A 20,428-nucleotide genomic window follows, 5' to 3' on the forward strand; every position below is an offset into this window, starting at 1 on the left:
AAATTTATATTTTATTTTTGATGACAATCATAATATAACTAAGCGAAAAAGGCTGTTTTGTTAATTAAAAGATTTTAAATTGATATTGAAATTTAACTAAAACAAAACTTATTACTAAATTGTAGTACATTTAATATACCAGTCTCCGTCATAATAGCTGCATGCCAAATTTATCATGAAGTACCTAGGTACCTACGTAATTGGTGTACGTACGTTGGACAGATAAAAACATACGTTTTTATCTGTCCAACGTACTTACCATGTTGTCTTCTATGTTTTTTGTAAATGTATATGTTTGTGTGTGCAATAAAGAAATAAATAAATAGGTAATCAAAATCTTACTACATTAATAATATTATTTAGTTATAGTTAGTCCATGATAGGTTGTTTTGGTAGGCACCCACCAAAACAACCTTAGCGACGAACGGAGGACTCGTCACGCGTGATGTGGTCAAAGATGGGACGCTATACGGATAGCTAGAATATTTATCTTTATTTAGGTATTTTTTAAGGTCATAAATGTCAGAAAACACAAGACAAATAAAATATGAACCCATTTTGAATAAATAACTTTGAATTTGGCTTAGAGAAAAAAAAACCGCTACCCAAGAGCCGCTTTGTGTAATTTGGTAAGAGATCTACGATATAGGGATGTAAACTTGCCCGGTGTATAACACCAAAAGTAGTGAATAGTCTACTAACCCTGCGAGATACGCTAAATAAAATCGCTAACTGGTACATACTTGGATTATTATTAAATATTTTTAGTGAATATATTGCGTTTTTATATTTGACTTTTTAACTTTTTTATTTTTAACTGTCAGGATACGATTATATAGTAAACATGGTGATGGTTAAGCAGAGATTTTCAATAAGGCCAGAGGCCCTATACTGTAATTAATCAAAATTATGTAAAAACAGAGTAGGTAAATTTTAATACGTTGCAATCGATAAATTATTATTTTCTAGCATCGAACATCCATCGATTTGTAACTATCACAATAAAGACTAATCTAATGAGATCTCATTTTTTAATAATCATCGTGAAAGGGAAAAATAGGGAAAAATAGGAAAATAGGCAAATTTTCATATGTGAATGGTATCATTCCATAACGCACACATACTCATCAACTGACAGTTCCCCTGCTTCATTTGACTTTTCGGAGCATACCATCCTGAGTATTTATTCATCCAAGATTACAGATTGTATCCTAACATTGTCTGCCCTAATATTTCTGTAGTTAACGAACATATCTGAATGATTTTTTTAATTTTGGTAATAGATTATATGAGTAAACTGTAGTAAAGATTTAAAAAACTTACCTCCAAGCAGTATTGAGTAATGACACAAATTTTCGGGGTCGGTAAAAAAGAAGCGTGTGCGTGATCCGAAGATACTCACGATTGTGACAAAATGGCCATCAATATTTTGACAAATGACATTGCAATGGTGCCATGATTAAATATGTATACTTCCCAAATCACTACAATTAGTGTTTCCATAAAAGGAAAAAAAATATTGAATTTTTTAAATTTTAGCCGATGTTAGGCATATAAGTTGAAGTTAGGAGACTCTACGGTATATGTACAAAAATCGCTTATCCTCATACATTCAATTATCCGAATGCCTTACGACAACAATTAGTCAGATTAATCGAGTCTCCACTGTATTGTTGACCTTTTGAAACGACAACTCTGCAAAATAAATTTCAAAAAACATGTTCTTCCAACTCTGGGATACTCGTCTTATTGCTATCCAAAGTTCTCGTAGCAATTAGGTTCTTGTACCACAACGCGGATGTCCGCGCTGTTCTTTTCTTGTTCTCGTCATCAAAATCCACTTGGAAGAGCCCGAATTTGGCACTGGAAAAATAAAAGACTTTTTTAACCCCCGACCCAAAAAGAGGGGTGTTATAAGTTTGACGTGTGTATCTGTGTATCTGTCTGTGGCATCGTAGCTCTTAAACTAATGAACCGATTTTGATTTAGTTTTTTTTGTTTGAAAGGTGGCTTGAGAGTGTTCTTAGCTGTAATCCAAGAAAATCGGTTCAGCCGTTTGAAAGTTATCAGCTCTTTTCTAATTACTGTAACCTTCACTTGTCGGGGGTCTTGTTATTTCATCTTAGAGCTTTATGGAAAAGATGTAAGAAGTGTACAAAAATTAAATTGGGAACGTAATCAGGGTAGACATTAGTATGGCAGGTCATAATACAAAATCAGCATTGATCTTTGGTCTATATAACAAATGATGAATCATTTCATCTATGATTATAGGTAAGTATAACCATGGTATAATCACAGATTTAAGAAAAAGACTCCAGTATGCAATTTTCCTCAGCACTGGGTGGGAAGTTTAAAAAAAAAAAATATATTAGTCATTTGAATCATGACTACCATTCCCTTTTCCCCTCCAACTAAGCGTAAAGCTTGTGCTAGGAGTGGATACGACAATAGTGCAACGGGTGGGGTTTGAACCGCCGACCTTTCGGATTTCAGTTCGCTCCTATGACCGTTGAGCTATTGAGGCTTTTGAGAGCTCCTGAGACTCCAGAATGCAACACTACTTACTATTCCTCAGCACTGGGTAGGAAGTGGAAACATAATTTCTACCGATTTCGATCTATTCGATTTCGAATTTCGATATTTAGGGAAGCTTTATATGCAATGTCAAGTTTGTAGTTATTTGTAACAAGTTAGTTAAACTATACAAGTGTGGACCCCGTCTGTGCCGGCGCTCGCCGACATACGCACGGCACCCCCTTAGAGCGCTTTCCAGTCAGTTTTAACAAAAAAAAAAACACTCCAAAAAGGCAGAACACGCCCGCCAGCTAACACCGACACCGACGAAGTCTAGCCCGAAGTTATACTTTAGTGAAGTTTCCTTGCGCTGTTCCCAAGAAGAAGGCAGAAGACGATCATCATCATCATTATCAACTGCTAGACGTCCACCGCTGGACATAGATCTCTGGTAGAGAGGTCCACACGCCACGGTCTTGCACCGCCTGAGTGCAGTGTCTTACATGAATAGAATAGAATAGATTATTATTCACGACGCCCGCGACTTCGTCCGCGTGGATTTAGGTTTTTCGAAATCCTATGGGAACTCTTTGGTTTTCCGGGATTAAAAGTAGCCTGTGTGCTAATCCAGGATATTATCTATCTCCATTCCGAATTTCAGCCAAATTCGTCCAGTAGTTTTTGCGTGAAGGAGTAACAAACATACACACACACACACACATACAAACTTTCGCCTTTATAATATTATACTAGCTGATGCCCGCGACTTCGTTCGCGTGGATGTAGTTTTTTAAAAATCCCGTGGGAACTCTTTGATTTTCCGGGATAAAAAGTAGCCTATGTGCTAATCCAGAGTATAATCTATCTCCATTCTAAATTTCAGCCCAATCCGTCCAGGAGTTTTAGCGTGAAGGAGTAACAAACATACACACACACACACACACACACACACACACACATACAAACTTTCGCCTTTATAATATTAGTGTGATTACATATTACATTACATTACATTATGTGATATGTGAAGTAGACTTTTACAAGTGCTTTCGAATCGTCAAAATCGTCGTTACCACTGGTTCGGAATGCCGTTCCTACCGAGAAGAACCAGCAAGAACCTCGGCGGTCGCTCTTTTCCACATATCCACTGTACCATGTGGATATCGTCTGTCCATCTAGGTATTTACACTCCGTTTCGCTTCGCTTCGCTTCCCAATGCAGTCGTCAGATGGAAGCGACCTAGCGACGTTGGTGTCCCAAGAAGCTTGCACTTTAGGACACCAACGTCTGAAGAAGTTAGCTAGCTTGAATAGTTGGGTACCTTAAACCACTGTCCCATTCAAAATTGTCCATCAGACTCCACGCCGTATATTTGACAACATTACACCCATCTTCCTCTATTGCGTCCAGAATATTATCTAGGTATTTCCTGTAGTAGGATATCCTTTCAGGGTCTCTCAGCCCGCCTCCGATTGTCCCAAAACCGTTTTCTGTTATAAATATAGGTGGATTGTTGCAATTGTCTTTCACCCATTTTAAAGCTTTTCGTATACCAGGTGGTATTACCTGAAAAATGTTAAAAGAACATCATCAGACGCTGTAAATGCGAAAGTTTTTAGGTATGTCGCACGTAAAAAAACCGGCCAAGTGCGAGTCAGACTCGCGCACTGAGGGTTCCGTACTCGGGTATTTTTTTTCAACATTTTGCACGATAAATCAAAAACTATGTATTATGCATAAAAATAAAGAAAAATTTGTTTAAGAATGTACAGGTAAATCCCTTTCTTAAGATACCTCACTTGGTATAGTTATCCTACTTTGAAAATTGAAACACATTTTAATTTTTTTTTTACATGATATATCCACAAATTCGCGCTTTTCAGATTTATTCCTGTACTTGTGCTATAATACCTACCTACCTGCCAAATTTCATGATTCTAGGTCAACGGGAACCCTATAGGTTTCTTGACAGACACGACGGACATACAGACAGACAAACAACAAAGTGATCCTATAAGCGTTCCGTTTTTCCTTTTGAGGTACGGAACCCTAAAAACCAACCAGTTCAGTGTAAGCCATAACATCACTACGACCAATAAGATCTGTTGAGCCTTCCCCAGTTCATAACTCACCCTCAAGGCCTATCAAGACCTAAACCTGGCTCTGGCCATACAAAAATAAATACATACATACATAGACTGCTAAAATCATAACCCTTCCTTTTGGCTTTGCCGCAGTCGGGTAAAAATGCTTACAGTAACATGAGGTAGAAGGCCCGGCTCATAGTCCAGATAGTTGAAATCTGCACCAAGATCATCAGCATACGAAGGTATTGGTTGCGATCCAGGCGTGTACGTAGAACGAGTATAGTATCTTGTGGAGTAGTGGTTGAAGCCATAGAAGTCGCTGGTACCTCAAATTTACAGAGAATCCTTAATTATCACGTATTTAGGACATTTTTAGGGTTCCGTACCTCAAAAGGAAAAACGGAACCCTTATAGGATCACTTTGTTGTCTGTCTGTCTGTCTGACAGAACCACAAATTCGCGGTTTTCAGATTTATTCCTGTACTTGTGCTATAAGACCTACCTACCTACCTTTCATGATTCAAGGTCAACGGGCAGTAGTACCCCATAGGTTTCTGGACAGACACGACGGGCGGACGGACGGACAGACAGACAACAAAGTGATCCTATAAGGGTTCCGTTTTTCCTTTTAAGTTACGGAACCCTAAAAAACTAACTGGACTGACACTGTGAAGTGTAATATTGATGACTATTTGTACTAGATAGGAATTTCTTATACAATAATTATCAAGATATTATTTACAGTGATTGGTTTGAGGTAAGAAGAACTGACAATTGAGGGGATGTCTCAGCTGTCTCTAACAGGAACACACAAATACAAATGCACAAATAGTTATTCTAAATATTATTTTATAATATTTTCCTATGTACTATAAATTATCTATTATTATTCTATATATTATTATTCTAAATATTATTTTATAATATGTTCCTATGAACAAGTTTATAGTAACGATTTGCAAGAAGCCAACCTTTGGCATACTCAATTTCTTCTGCTGTAAATTCTGGCAATCTACTCCTTGGGAAGCCCTGTTCAGCACTTTTGGCAGCAACTCGCCTTACAACACGATCTGGGAACCCGCCTTTTGACGAGAATATGGGATGGCTGTGCAATCCGACCTCGAATTCTATAGCGTCCAGACCAGCTTCAATGTCTTCTGGAGAATCTGAAACTGCGCCACGGAAGTCCGTGGCTATTGTTATGCCACATTCACCTGAAAGCAAGAATTTATGTTAGGTACTCTCTCGCGTTTTCTATCTGTATCTATCTTATCTACCTATACTCAATGGAGATAGTAAGTAAATATTCGACTGGTCTTACATCATGCATTTTATTCAGGTGGAATCAATAGTTTGTCCGGCGTCTTTTGTTTTTAGAATAACATGCTTTACTTATTTGGAGGCTCCGGGTTTTAGATGGAAATAAAATAAAACTTTCCTAGAAATAGGCATTGATTCCACGAAATGGCAAATTTTATTCGAAAAAAATGTACGTAGTCTGAACATGAAATCATTACGGTTAGCTTTCTAGGTACTTATTTGATTTGGAGTTTTCTTATACCTTTTTGCGTGTTCCTGAATTCCTCGTCATAAATATGCCAGGCCCTCGCATGAGCAAGAACAATATTCTTCGTCGCTAAATATTCTCCAATACCAGCAGCGTTGATTCTGGGAGCGAATCTCTCCATTCCGTATCCAAACACCCCGAATTGCTTTGGTTCATTGATTGTGATCCATGATTTGACTCGATCACCGAACAACTTATACAAAACTTTTGCATAATCACCAAACCAGTCAACTATTAGAGGATTGGCCCATCCTCCTAAGTCTTGAAGATTCTGTGGTAGATCCCAATGGTAGATAGTGACGACAGGCTCAATGTTGTTAGCGAGCAATTTGTTTATGAGGTTGTTATAGTACTGATACCCTGTTTCACTTATCTTATTCGCATAACCGGTTGGTAATATCCTTGGCCAGGATATGGAAAATCTGTAAAATTCCACTCCAAGGAATTTCAGCATTTCAATGTCCCGTTCGTAGAATTCAAAGGATTTGCACGCATCGTCTGCGTTTGTCTTATCCTTTATATATTCAGGATGATCGTGGCACATAGTGTCCCAAATGTGAGGCGTTTTATCTGTTGGAACACCGAAATTCGAATATTAATTACATCAGAAATATCACAATAATTAATTAGCATAATTAGTCACTACTTACTTAATATTATAAATGCGAAAGTGTGTCTGACTGTCTGTCTGCTACCTTTTCACGGCCCAACAGTTTAACCGATTCTGACGAAATTTGGTACAGTGTTGGCTTATATCCCGGGGACGGACAATAGGCTACTTTTTATCACGGAAAATGAAATAGTTTCCGCGTGATTCCTAAAGACCCATCCGCTTAACCGGTTTGTATGATATTTGGTACCGAGGCAGCTTGCGTCCCTGTAATTGACATTGGCAACTTTTTATCCCGGAAAATCAAACAGTTCCCACGGGATCTTTAAAAACCTAAATCCACGCGGACGAAGTCGCGGGCATCCTCTAGTACCTATCAAAATATTCGGTACCAGTTTATTTCTGTTGAAATATTTACTAAGATTTTTGGTTAGGTATGCCAACAATGCCTCAGGTTTTGAATGTTCATGGACTTATGTCTACTCTATACCTAAACACCTATTTTCAGGGGCTTACGTTGCTTAATCAGCATCAACATATTGTCCAATCTCAACTTTGGATAATGCATCGAATCCAAGGCAAAAACTGCTGGCAAAACACTTGTCATCCTCAACAAAGTCAAACGGTACTTACTTATTTATTTATTTATTTATTTAACTAATTATTTAATTAGAACGGACCTTTTAAGACTTCACCTTCTTTACACCGGAACAGCTTCTTACCTTGTACTAAGCCCAAGTTCGATCAAGAATACTCATTTAATAGGCCTTACCCAAACTCTATCGGTTTTTGGGGTTCCGTACCTCAAAAGGAAAAACGGAACCCTTATAGGATCACTTTGTTGTCTGTCTGTCTGTCTGTCTGTCCGGACGGACGGACGGACGTCCGTCGTGTCTGTCAAGAAACCTTTATGGTATTTCCCGTTGACCTAGAATCATGAAATTTGGTAGGTAGGTAGGTCTTATAGCACAAGTACAGGAATAAATCTGAGAACCGCGAATTTGTGGTTACTTAATTAAAAAAAAAATGTGTTTCAATTTTCAAAATGAGATAACTATACCAAGTGGGGTATCATATGAAAGGGCTTTACCTGTACATCCTAAAACAGATTTTTATTTATTTTTATTATGTATAATAGTTTTTGATTTATCGTGCAAAATGTTGGAAAAACACCAGAGTACGGAACCCTCAGTGCGCGAATTTGACTCGCTCTTGGCCGGTTTTTCGAACTACGTAACCTACCCATTGTCACTTCAACTTCGCAACCGTAATTTAGCTATGTCAGTTATTTTGGTTCGCTTACGGATTTCTAACTTGATCACGTAGAGAAACTCCAAGCAAGACCTTGGCGTATGTAAATCCCTACAAGAGACCTCTACTCTACTCTCTCTTGAAAGAGGTCTCTCTAGAGACCTCTTTCAAGAGGTCTCTAGGACCACAGGACCAGGGATGAATGCCTGTCGATTGATAATTTGGTTTGTATAACCTACCAGCAGTATTCCATGCACCTTCTATTTGGAATGATGCTGTAGCAACACCAAGCTTAAGTCCTTGAGGTAGTTTTCTCATTCTGCTCTCTTTTCTATAAAATTACATTAGTTTTAAGAAATGTCTATACTACTATATAAGATTTCTAATAGAAATGGAACAAGTGCAAATTAAAAAATAACACCCCCGACAAGTGAAGGTTACAGTAACTAGAAAAGAACTGATAACTTTCGAACGGCTGAACCGATTTTCTTGGATTATAGCTAAGAACACTCTCGATCAAGCCACCTTTCAAACAAAAAAAAAAAACTGAATCAAACTCGGTTCATTCGTTTAGGAGCTACGATGCCACAGAGAGATACACAGATACACACGTCTAAATAACACTTTTTGGGTCGGGGGTTGGTATAATGTTGAAAATGCATTTACCTCAACAACGATTCGATGGCTCCCTCGAGTGACGACCTCACTGAAATGAAGGGTTTTACAGCTAAATTATTATCAGTAAAAGTCTTTAGGTAGACTAACAATAATGATAACAAGTACCTACTACATGTAAATATCTAAGACGGTTCTTATTTTATCATTAAGTACATAATTAAATACTAACTCTAATTCTAACTTTTCGGAGTTACATGATAATCACACTAATAGGTATAATATAAAGGCGAAAATTTGTGTGTGTGTGTGTGTGTGTGTTTGTTACTCCTTCAGGCAAAAACTACTAGACGGATTTGGCTGAAATTTAGAATGGAGGTAGATAATATTCTGGATTAGTATATAGGCTACTTTTTATCCCGGAAAATCAAAGAGTTCCCACGGGATTTCGAAAAACCCAAATCCACGCGGGCGAATTCGCGGGCATCGGATAGTAATATATATGTGCGTTTTAAAAGCAATTAAAATATATCAGTTGTAATTATAGAATGTACCAGCTATACTCACATATTTAGACGATGTAAGTTCGACTTGCTTTAAACGGTGAAGGAAAACATCGCGAGGAAACCTGTAACATTATGGACTTTTGGTTACTTTGTACCTAATTAGGTCTTACATTCATTAGAAGTTACAACAAGAGTAAATAAGACATTAAAGGCTTAAGTCAGGTATGTCAAACATACGGCCCGCGGGCCGCGTCCGGCCCTCAGGCCAATTCAATACGGTCTTCGCCACTAGTGAGGATTTTTAAGTGGTCAGCACTCGATGCCACCACGCATGTTTCAGACAAGTGTCAGGCCCTACGCGATTCTAACGCGAGGTTAGGTCCCACAGAAATCCAAATAATAAATCTATGCTAGGTCCCAACGCACTTAAACTGCTCTGCGCGGCAAATATGGTTTCTATGAGTTATCACACTAATATTATAAAGGCGAAAGTTTGTATGTGTGTGTGTGTGTGTGTGTATGTTTGTTACTCCTTCACGCAAAAACTACTGGACGGATTTGGCTGAAATTCGGAATGGAGATAGATAATATCCTGGATTAGCACATAGGCTACTTATTATCCTGGAAAATCAAAGAGTTCCCATGGGATTTCGAAAAATCTAAATCCACGCGGACGAAGTCGCGGGCGTCAGCTAGTGATAAATAATCTTATCAAAAACAAGAGAACTTCTTGGAGTAATTGTATTGTGACTCAGGTGTCGGAATCTTCTGGCTCAGAATAATGATCTTCATTACCTTTATTTAAGAATCTGTGTTATCTATCTAACTAAATAAAGGTGTTTTAACAATTAAGTAACTAACTATATGTTTTTTAGTTAATAAATTTGACTCTGGCCCGCTAACACGCTCTGAATCTTAAGGATGGCCCTTTAGGAAAATCAGTTTGAGACCCCTGGCTTAAGTACTCAAATTATTACTAAGATAACATAGGTAAGGTGATAAGAATTATTTATTAGGTGTATGCTAAGTTTATTATGTTTATTATTAGGCGTAAACTAGTTTGTTCCCGTGACTTCGTCCGCGTAGATTTACGGTGTTTATGGATCCTGGTGGAATTTACCAAAGTCCTTCCTTAGTGTGGGTCTACGTTATAATAGAGAGACTGGAGGATACCCGCGGCTTCATCCGCGTGGAATTAGGTTTTCAAAGATCCCGTGGGAATTGTTTGATTTTCCGGGATAAAGAGTTGCCTTAGGCAATTACATGGACGCAAGCTACTTTGGTACCTTTCATACAAATCGGTCGAGCGGATGGGTCTTTAGGAATCCCGTGGAAACTCCTTGGTTTTCCGGGATAAAAAGTAGCCAATGTCCGTCCCCGCAATATAAGCTGAAGCTAACTCTGTACCCGTCAGAATCGGTTAAACTGTTGGGCCGTGAAAAAGTAGCAGACAAACAGACAGACACACTTTCGCATTTATAATATTATTATAGGTAGTATGGCTATGCCAAGTTATTGAAACACAAGTCACAACTAAAGCGACGACCAAGTGCAAAGACCCAAAAAGAGTAATCTCCTGAAAATGTTTTACAGCAATTGATTAGCCAATAGCCATATAGTTACAAATTGATAAAGTGAACACAAGTGTAAATTAAAAATTTATAACACCCCCGACAAGCGAAGGTGACAGAAACTAGAAAAGAGCTGATAACTTTCAAACGGCTGAACCGATTTTCTTAAATTATAGCTAAGAACACTCTCGATCAAGCCACCTTTCAAACAAAAAACTAAATTAAAATCGGTTCATTAGTTTAAGAGCTACGATGCCACAGACAGATACACAGATACACACGTCAAACTTATAACACCCCTCTTTTTGGGTCGGGAGTTAAAAAGGCCTATAGCTAACCTCACAGATTATTTTTTATATAATAAATTCAGTGATCAAGTAGGTAGGTTGGTAGTAGTAAAACTTACCCGAGAAATAATACCTACTTGTAGTTACTTGTACCTATTTTGCGGTTGTGTACCGCAATGACACCTTTTGCCTCGATTAGAATCGTATAAAGGTACTTGAGGACGTGCGGCTTAGTTTGGAAAGTGCATAACAATCGATTGCAATGCAGGCCGATTCCGAAAATCTGCATCAATTATTACAATCGCATATAGGATCACTTTGTTGTCTGTCTGTCTGTCATATCTGTCAAGAAAACCTATACAGCACTTTCCGTTGACCTAGAATCATTAAATTTGGCAGGTAGGTAGGTCTTATAGGACAAGTAAAGGATAATAAAATTCGAAACCGTGAATTTGTGGTTACATTGCACTAAAAAAAAATGTGTTCATGAACAATTAACAGTATTTCAGTAAAAAGGGACCGGTAGAGTACCAGTACGTAGCTGTAGAGATTTATTATTTATTTTTGTTCATAATATAGTTTTTGATTTATCGTGCAAAATGTCGGAAAAAATACCCGAGTCTGGAACTTTCGGAGCGCGAGTCAGACTCGCACTTGGCCGGTTTTAGCCTGTTTCTAACTTAGTCTGCATCATCACTTACCAGCAGGTGAAATTGCAGCTAAGAGTTGTCTTCAATAAAAATAAACTAGTGAAATGCGAGTCGGACTTGCACACGAAGGGTTCCGTTCGTACAAGAAATATTACTTTTCAAAGACACTAAAAAATAATATTATTACGTATCTAATGGCACACAAAACTAGTAAAGACATCTAGTGGTGATGAGCTGAAACTTTTGTGACTCGAACCTTTCTCGTCTACGATTAACAATAGCTACTTGTCAATAGATAACGTTAAAAAAAATATATTTTCTTTTCAAATTTTTATTACTAGTTGTTATAGCGGTAATAGAAATTCACATTCTCTGAAAATTTTAACTATGTACCTACCTATTATGGTTCACAAGATATAGCCCACTGACACACAGACGAACGGACGGACGGACGGACAACGAAGGCTTAGTAAAACTGTGGTAATAGGGTGGGATGTGGCACCATTCGGGTACCTAATGAACCCTAAAAATGACTCGTATATGCAGTAGGTAGGTACCTATATAATATTATGTACTATAGTCGATATAATAATGTAGCTTAAGCATTCGTTCTCTATAAAAGAAATAAATAATATAAATAGGTAACAATAGTTAAACCTTGGTAGAAAATTGGGACATGTTAAGGTTGTCTGTTCTGTAGGTAGGTATATTTGTACAACTGTGTCTGCAAATGTAAATGATCGATTATTTGAATTTTTACCACGAATAGGTAGGTAAGGTACCTACTGAGTAGGTCAAGCGTATGAAATATTTTATTTTAATCTACACAAAATACTTTTATGGCAAGTGTTTCGTCCGCGGTTCGCGGAGCTCCCCATAAACCCCAAAATTCCTAATCAATCGCGGTATAGTGAGTAGGGCATGCAGGTACCTCGTGCAGTGCTCTTCGTTGCCGGCGAATATCGGGCCCGATTCTTCTTGCTTCTTGCTTGATGCACTTTAGTGTGTTTAGTGGGTGTGGTGGAATGTGGTATTTATTGCACTCTAACCGAAATTAAATTAACAATTATGCCGAGAGAAGGCGGCGAATCGCGGCCGCTCCAACCGAAAACCGATGAATGAATTTGACAGTGACACTGTCACCTGTCAGACGACAAAACGACAACGTGACTTTGACAGCTGGAGTTGCCGCTTAAATAATAATTACCAAACATTCCCCCGCCCAAGCAGTCTTCAACTGCTTCCGAAAACCTAATAAAAACTAACAACTATTTAAGCCTAAACCAAATCGAAAATAAACCTAATCAAAGCTAATCTAAGGGCAAACGAGACAATTTGGAGATTGCCCGTTGCAAAACTGTACCCTTCGCTACCCGTACATCTGCGAGCCTGACCACGCCGTCCTTCCCAGGATACAACGCTACTATCCGACCGCGGCGCCATTGAAGAGGTGGCGCATTGTCCTCTTTTAGTAAAACTAAATCCCCAACTTTAGGTGGGACAGCTGGGTCAGTCCACTTCAATCGCTGTTGTAGGGTGTGAAGATATTCCAAATGCCACCGATGCCAAATTCTTTGAGATAGTTGCTGTAGCAACTGAAACCGAGATAATTTATACGTCTTTTCATCCTGAAAGGGGTACTCTGGAAGCGCTGTTAGCGGTTGTCCGATAAGAAAATGACCTGGGGTCAGAATCTCTAGGTCATTTGGGTCCGAAGACAGAGGGCACAAAGGCCGTGAGTTCAAGACTGCTTCGATTTTGCAGAAAACCGTACTAAGTTCCTCGAAGGTCAAAGTTGTTTCCCCAATAGTACGTTTTAAATGCGTCTTGGCCGACTTTACGGCCGCCTCAAATAAACCGCCCCACGACGGGCACGCGGGAGGATCGAAGATCCAGGTTATACCGCGCCGAGCTAAATCATGACCGATTTGTGATCGATTTTGTTCCAAAAATTTGAAAACTTCCTTTAAATATCTGTCACTGCTCTTATAATTTGACCCACAATCTGACCTAATGATCGCTGGAAAACCGCGTCGCGAGGTCATGCGAGAGAGACAGGCGATGAAAGCCTCCGAAGACAAATCCGAAACTAATTCTAAATGGACGGACTTAGTGGCCAGGCATACAAATACGCACAAATAGGCCTTGGTGACCTTTGGATTCCGCAACTTATGAGACTTTACATAAAATGGACCTGCGAAGTCGGTTCCCACGCCTTGAAAGGGTCTAGCCGCTAAAACGCGGTCTTTAGGCAGATCTCCCATCAAGGGTTGGGTTGTGAGTCCCTTTAATTTGTAGCACGAAATGCATTTGAATGTGATTTTTCTTACCGCTCTTCTGGCCGAGAGAATCCAATAGTCCCGTTGTAATATGGCTAAAAGAGCGTTTGGGCCTACATGTGAATTTTTCAAATGCGAATCCGAAATTAACAGATCAATAAAATGTCCCGATTTAGGAAGCAACAATGGATGTCTGTCTTCATAAGGTAAGTCTGAATGTTGAAGGCGTCCTCCAACACGAAGGAGTCCGTCCGAGTCAATGAAGGGGTTGAGACGTCTCAAATGCCCCTTCAAGGTCTGGCCTTTCCGAACTTTCTCAATCTCTGCACCGAAACTATCCCTCTGCACTAGAGAGATCCACATTAGCAACGCGTGCTTCCTATCCTGTGTTGTTAAATAAGGCGTAGTATTCCGATTATTATTCCGACGGCAATTAAAAATGAATCTCCGAATCCACGCGGTAACCGAAATAAGCCGATCTAAGGAGCTATAACGCTCCACGAGGAAACCGAAATCTGGGAGTGGTTCTGAATTTGTAGCAACCGAACACCGAATCCCAGGTAAATCCGCAGGTGATACCTGATTAGCCTTTGATGCAGGCCAAACCGATTCCGAATAAGTTAGCCATCGCGGACCCCACCACAATGGATGAGATACCAGACCCGAAGCTGTTAGGCCCCGTGAAGCACAGTCGGCAGGGTTCAATTCGCCCGGAATATGTCGCCACGTGATTGGCACTGTAGAATTTTGTATCTGTGAAACTCGATTAGCCTCAAATACTTGAAGAGTATGAGGTGAAGTTTTAAGCCAAGCTAAAACTATAGAACTATCAGTCCAACCGAATACCTCGTGAACATCGATGGTCCTTTGCAAACAAAGGCAAACATGATGCAGAAGCTTAAGTAGAAGCACGGCTCCGCACAACTCCAATTTAGGAATCGTCAGACGTGTTCTGATTGGGGCGACCTTACTTTTGGCCATTACTAAATGAACCGAAACATTATCTGTGTCATCCACGGCGCGTAAATATACAACAGCTGCGTAACCAGCCTCCGAGGCATCCGAAAAACCGTGCATAGTAATATTTTTTACCGCTGGTGGGAGCATACATCGCGAAATCCGAACATCTTTAATCCGAGCGAGGTCAATTTTAAAATTAATCCAATCTCTTTCTAAATCCCCAGTAATAGGTTCATCCCAAGTAAAACCCGAAAGCCACAGACGTTGCAAAAAACATTTAGCCCGAAATAAAACAGGAGTGATCCACCCGCTTGGATCATACATGCGAGCAATGGTCGACAGTATTTTACGTTTAGTAACCGAATGTCCATGAGTTAAATCCGTCCGAAAAGAAAAAACATCCTCTACAGGATTGTATTGTACCCCCAAAACCGAAGTTAAACTTTGCATGTCTGGGTTATCAAACAGATGAGGCACCTGTTGATGATCGTCAGGCAAGTCCCGAAGTAAAACAGGATCGTTCGAGATCCATTTCCGTAATTCATATCCTCCTGATTGCATGAGCCGAATTAACTCTTGTTGCAGTTCAAGAGCTTCCGATTGTGAGCGGCATCCCGACAGAATATCATCAACATAAATGTCGTTCTCTAAAACCGAAGCCGCCCGAGGATACCGATCACGTTCCCGATCAGCCAACTCTAAAAGCGTCCGAATCGCAATGTAAGGACTAGATTTTAACCCGTATGTGTTGGTTCCAAGTTCATAGGTAAGAAGGGGCTCATCTGGAGACTCTCTCCAAAATATGAGCTGGTACCTTCTGTCCAATTTATCAATAAGCGTCTGCCGAAACATCATCCTAATATCCGTCACAAAGACAACTTGATGGCGTCTGAAGTTCATCAAAATCTCCGAAATATCCCTTTGTAATTTAGGGCCCGAATGTAAACACTGGTTTAAAGAAACCCCCGAATTTGTGACGCAACTACCGTCAAAAACAACGCGTACTTTCGCATTTTCGTCTGAATCCTTAAAAACCGCATGATGTGGTATAACAAAATATTCTTGTCCGCCTTTAAAATCAAAATCCGAAACCGACATGTGACCGAGATCCAAATATTCACGCATAAAATTAATATACTTCTCTCGTAAGACCGAATTTTTCATAAGTTTCCGTTCCAAAGCCAAAAATCTTTTTTCCGCAATAGTTTTCGAGTCACCTAACAAGGGTCTGTTAGGTAAAAATGGCAACTTCGTGACAAACCGACCATTTTCCAACCGATACGTATTATCTTTATAAAACTGTTCACACTCTAGATCAAGTGGAGCAGACCGAGAGGATGTTTCTGGAGGTTCCTCAACCTCCCAGAACCTTTGAAGAGTGTCCGAAACCGAAATACCGACGACTTCCGAATCATCAATCAACTCAGATTGTTTAGTGAGTTCTACAGGACCAAGTAGAACATAACCGAAAATAGTGTTATAAGCCGTAAGACCGATAGAATTTAAAATTATTTTGTCTCCTCTCATAAGAGATCCTAAAACATCCGAACCGAGCAGCAGTTCCACTGGCGATGACTGGTGGAAGTGGGGATCTGCTAAACTTAAGCCGGTGGCTAGGTCTTTCACCGAATCATCCAAGGTCACCGTAGGTAATTTTCTTATAACCGTTTGCATACACAAAACAGGAGTAGTAATTTTAGGAAATCTTTTATTTAACGGAGAAAATGTCACCGAAGACCGACCGATTATAGTTGAGGTTGTTTCAATACCTCCAACACCCATGATCCGTTCGCTGCACGGATCTAAACATATGCCCAACCTGCCCACTAAATCTGTACTAATTAAAGACCCCTGAGATCCACTGTCAAGTAAGGCTCTGGTCGAAACCCCCATTTCCGAATTTATTTCTGAATTAAAATAGACTTTGACTATAACAGTGGGTAAGAGTACAGTTAGTAAAGGGCAAGTGGGCGCCGAATCCTAGCGTCTGGTAGGTGAATAGAGGAGAGCACGATCGTCATCTCGCCTACCACTCTCATTTCGCTCATCAGAACGCCCGTACCGAGGCTTGTCACTACGATTTCCATTACGTGGGTCATCTCGCTGCTCCTCACGTCGTCGTGGAGGAGATGAGGTACGTTGAACGGGTGAAAGATCGCGAGGTGACTTGACCCTTCCGACGTTAGATTGTTGCCGAAAGCCCCCGCCCGTGCGAGGGGCTGACCGCTCGGCCGAGCTCCGATTATTATTACTGGTATGTCGCTGGTGCACCCCCGACCGATTAAAACATAGCATCGGGTGATGCTTAGTGCTTCCACAGCTGCAATGAAGCTCCCGGCGGCAATCGCGGTAGCTGTGGTTCCCCAGACAGTGGAAACATAGACGTTCCTTGTCAACAAAATCTTTCCGTGCAAAAGGCGACATGGATTTAAACTCCGGACAAATTGTTAAGCTCGAATGTTTTGAATCCCCACAGCATATACACGGCTGCTTTACTTCAGCAGCGGCATAATGAACCGATCTGCGAGTGGGCTTCGCTTGCCTCGAATTGTTATAGTCATACTGATTTGTTGATTCCAAATTCGCGCACTCGATTAAGCGGCATTCCATTTCCAAAAATTCAACTAAGTCCGAATATTTAGGTATGGTATCCGATTCGCAACCAAATTTTTGTTCAAAACGAGATTTAAGTGACGCCGGTAATTTTGATAGACATATGTGTAAAAGTATAAACGACCATTCCGAAACAGGAAAACCGAGACGCTCTAATTGATTAACCGCCATAATCAGTGGATTTAAAAATTGTGACCGAAGACCGCTAAGCCGACCCGAAATAGTAGGTAATTTTAAAATTTGGTCAACGTGTACGTCACCTAAACGCCGAGTGTTCTGATACCGTTTCATTAAAAGATCACGGGCAATACTATATCCTTCATCCGCAATCTTGAGGTGTTGGACCAATCCACGGGGTTCACCGGATAAACACGACATCAAGTATGCCAGTTTCTGTGCCGGTGACAAATCTGAACGTTTATCGACCAGACTATCAAATAGATTGTTAAACCCCACCCATTGGTCCATCTCCCCAGCAAAGGACGGAAGCCGAAGGGCTGGCAAACGTGACAGCAGCGCGTCCAGATCGGCGACCTCCGATCTAGCATTTACCGTAGAACTGCTAGAATTCGCAGGAGCCTCTTCTAACTTAATCGACATTAGTCTATCAAAAGCTTCTAAAGCACGTACATAATCCGCGCGGGCTCCCAGGACTATTTCCCTTTCAGCTGGAACACCCTCATCCACCAACTCAAGGATGCGCTGATATGAGTTTTCCAAATTCATGAACTCCGAATTCACAGTCATAAGTCGTACTGATAAGCGCCTTGAATGGTCGGGCCTATCTATAAGGTCCGCGCTGTCCAACAACCATTGTAGCTTAACCCTAAACTGGGACCAATTCGCTCTGACAGACATCTTTAATGCATAAAAGGATCCAAGAAAAACCGAAAAGAAAAACCGAAAATCCGTAAAATACCGAAATAATTAAAAAATTACCGAAATAATAAAATACCGAAATAATGAAATACGTAAAACACCGAAATAATTAAAACATAACCGAATTAATAAAATACCACATTCAAATCATTTACGATTTCCAAAAATCACCAAGAACCCATGTGTCGGCCTCAACAAAATCAGTACGTGAGTAGCTGCCTTACAATATAGGTACGTGAGGTGCCACCTTAACGTGCCTACGTAATCAATACCCGCGATAAATTTATTTTTACCGAGAGGTAGGTAGATAGAAAAACTTTTGAAACTCGTATTATAACCAAAAAATATCGTGTTTTAATCACGAAAAAGACCGAAAACCACGCTCTGCTACCAAATGTTTCGTCCGCGGTTCGCGGAGCTCCCCATAAACCCCAAAATTCCTAATCAATCGCGGTATAGTGAGTAGGGCATGCAGGTACCTCGTGCAGTGCTCTTCGTTGCCGGCGAATATCGGGCCCGATTCTTCTTGCTTCTTGCTTGATGCACTTTAGTGTGTTTAGTGGGTGTGGTGGAATGTGGTATTTATTGCACTCTAACCGAAATTAAATTAACAATTATGCCGAGAGAAGGCGGCGAATCGCGGCCGCTCCAACCGAAAACCGATGAATGAATTTGACAGTGACACTGTCACCTGTCAGACGACAAAACGACAACGTGACTTTGACAGCTGGAGTTGCCGCTTAAATAATAATTACCAAACAGCAAGAGCCTGTAGGTTAAAGGTCAGACCTTCTTTTTTAACCGACTTCAAAAAAATGAGGAGGTTCTCAATTCGTCGGAATCTTTTTTATTTTTATGTATGTTCCCCGATTACTCAAAGACCCTTTTTGTTTGAAAGGGTATACTGTGCAGGTGGTCCCATATTTTGGTGAAGATCTGATGATGCCATTGGCGTAATTAAAATGCCATAAGCCTACTTTGTCGTATTAGTTTACAAATTGCGAAAAACTAAATTAAATTTGAATTTCCCGGTAATTCAGGTAGATACTTATTTATATCAGAAATAAGTAGCTTCAGCTGATTCCGTCGACTTGGCTTCGAGGGTGTAAGTAGGTAGCTATAGAAGGCACATGGTTATGAAATACAGGCGTGATTACGAAATAATGCATTAAACTAAACCAGAGCAAAATGAAGGGGATATAGAGAAAAATGAACGGCACATATCCGAGTTACACTACGCAGGAATTAGAACAAATATAGAAGACACTTGAACACACACGAAACCACATGAGACAGGGCCGCACTCTACATAAACTATCCATACTAATATTATAAATGCGAAAGTGTGTCTGTCTGTCTGTCTATTTGTCTATTTGTCCGTCTATCCGTCTGTATGTCTGCTACGCTTTCACGGTTCAACCGCTGAACCGATTTTAATGAAATTTTGTACAGACTTAGGATTAGGAGGACTACAGTACAGACTTAGATGTACGGGGAAGGACATAGGCTACTTTTTATCCCGGAAAAACAAACAGTTCCCGCGGGATTCCTAAATACTCATCCGCTTGATCGATTCGTATGTTTGGTACCGAGGTAGCTTGCGTCCCTGTAATTGACATAGGCAACTTTTCATCACGGAAAATCAAACAGTTCCCACGGGATCTTAAAAACCTATATCCCCCGGGCGAAGTCGCGAGCAACCTATAGTAGGCTATAAGTATGGCATTTAACTGGGTAGGCTCCTGCGGTAGTGGAGTGATGCGGGAGGGTGACATTTGTCACAAGTTGAGGAATCACTGAGCTCTCGCGTGACGTCATCACACCCCTCCCGCACCAACCCACTACCGCACGAACCTACTTAGTTATGCGTCATGCCTATAGTTTTTTCAATGACAAAAAACAACCGACTTTTTATTCAAGATATTAATTAATTATTACTTACTAGAGAATGCCCACGACTTCAACTGTTTGATTTTCCGGGATAAAAAGTTGTCAATGTCAATTACAGGTACGCAACCTACCTCGGTACCAAATAT

General features: G+C 40.2%; 1 protein-coding gene across 2 annotated transcripts; it reads right to left on the minus strand.

Annotated features, from left to right (window-relative positions):
- Positions 1–1,585: 1,585 nt before the first annotated feature.
- On the minus strand, positions 1,586–9,279 carry LOC123877614 (myrosinase 1-like). 2 transcript variants are annotated; one of them, XM_045924437.1, is made up of 8 exons: positions 9,215–9,279; positions 8,699–8,738; positions 8,272–8,363; positions 6,166–6,741; positions 5,576–5,818; positions 4,773–4,930; positions 3,839–4,083; positions 1,586–1,863 (listed from the first exon to the last, which is right to left on the minus strand). In XM_045924437.1, exons 3-8 carry the CDS (start codon positions 8,348–8,350, stop codon positions 1,710–1,712), a joined length of 1,455 nt encoding a protein of 484 aa, XP_045780393.1. In that variant the 5' UTR covers positions 8,351–8,363; positions 8,699–8,738; positions 9,215–9,279; the 3' UTR covers positions 1,586–1,709. The 2 variants fall into 2 exon arrangements, with proteins under 2 accessions (XP_045780393.1, XP_045780392.1); XM_045924436.1 differs by lacking the exon at positions 9,215–9,279 and having other exon boundaries at positions 8,699–8,786.
- Positions 9,280–20,428: the final 11,149 nt, after the last annotated feature.

This window comes from Maniola jurtina, chromosome 24, assembly GCF_905333055.1.
Source record: "Maniola jurtina chromosome 24, ilManJurt1.1, whole genome shotgun sequence".
Classification (NCBI taxonomy): Eukaryota; Metazoa; Arthropoda; class Insecta; order Lepidoptera; family Nymphalidae; genus Maniola; species Maniola jurtina.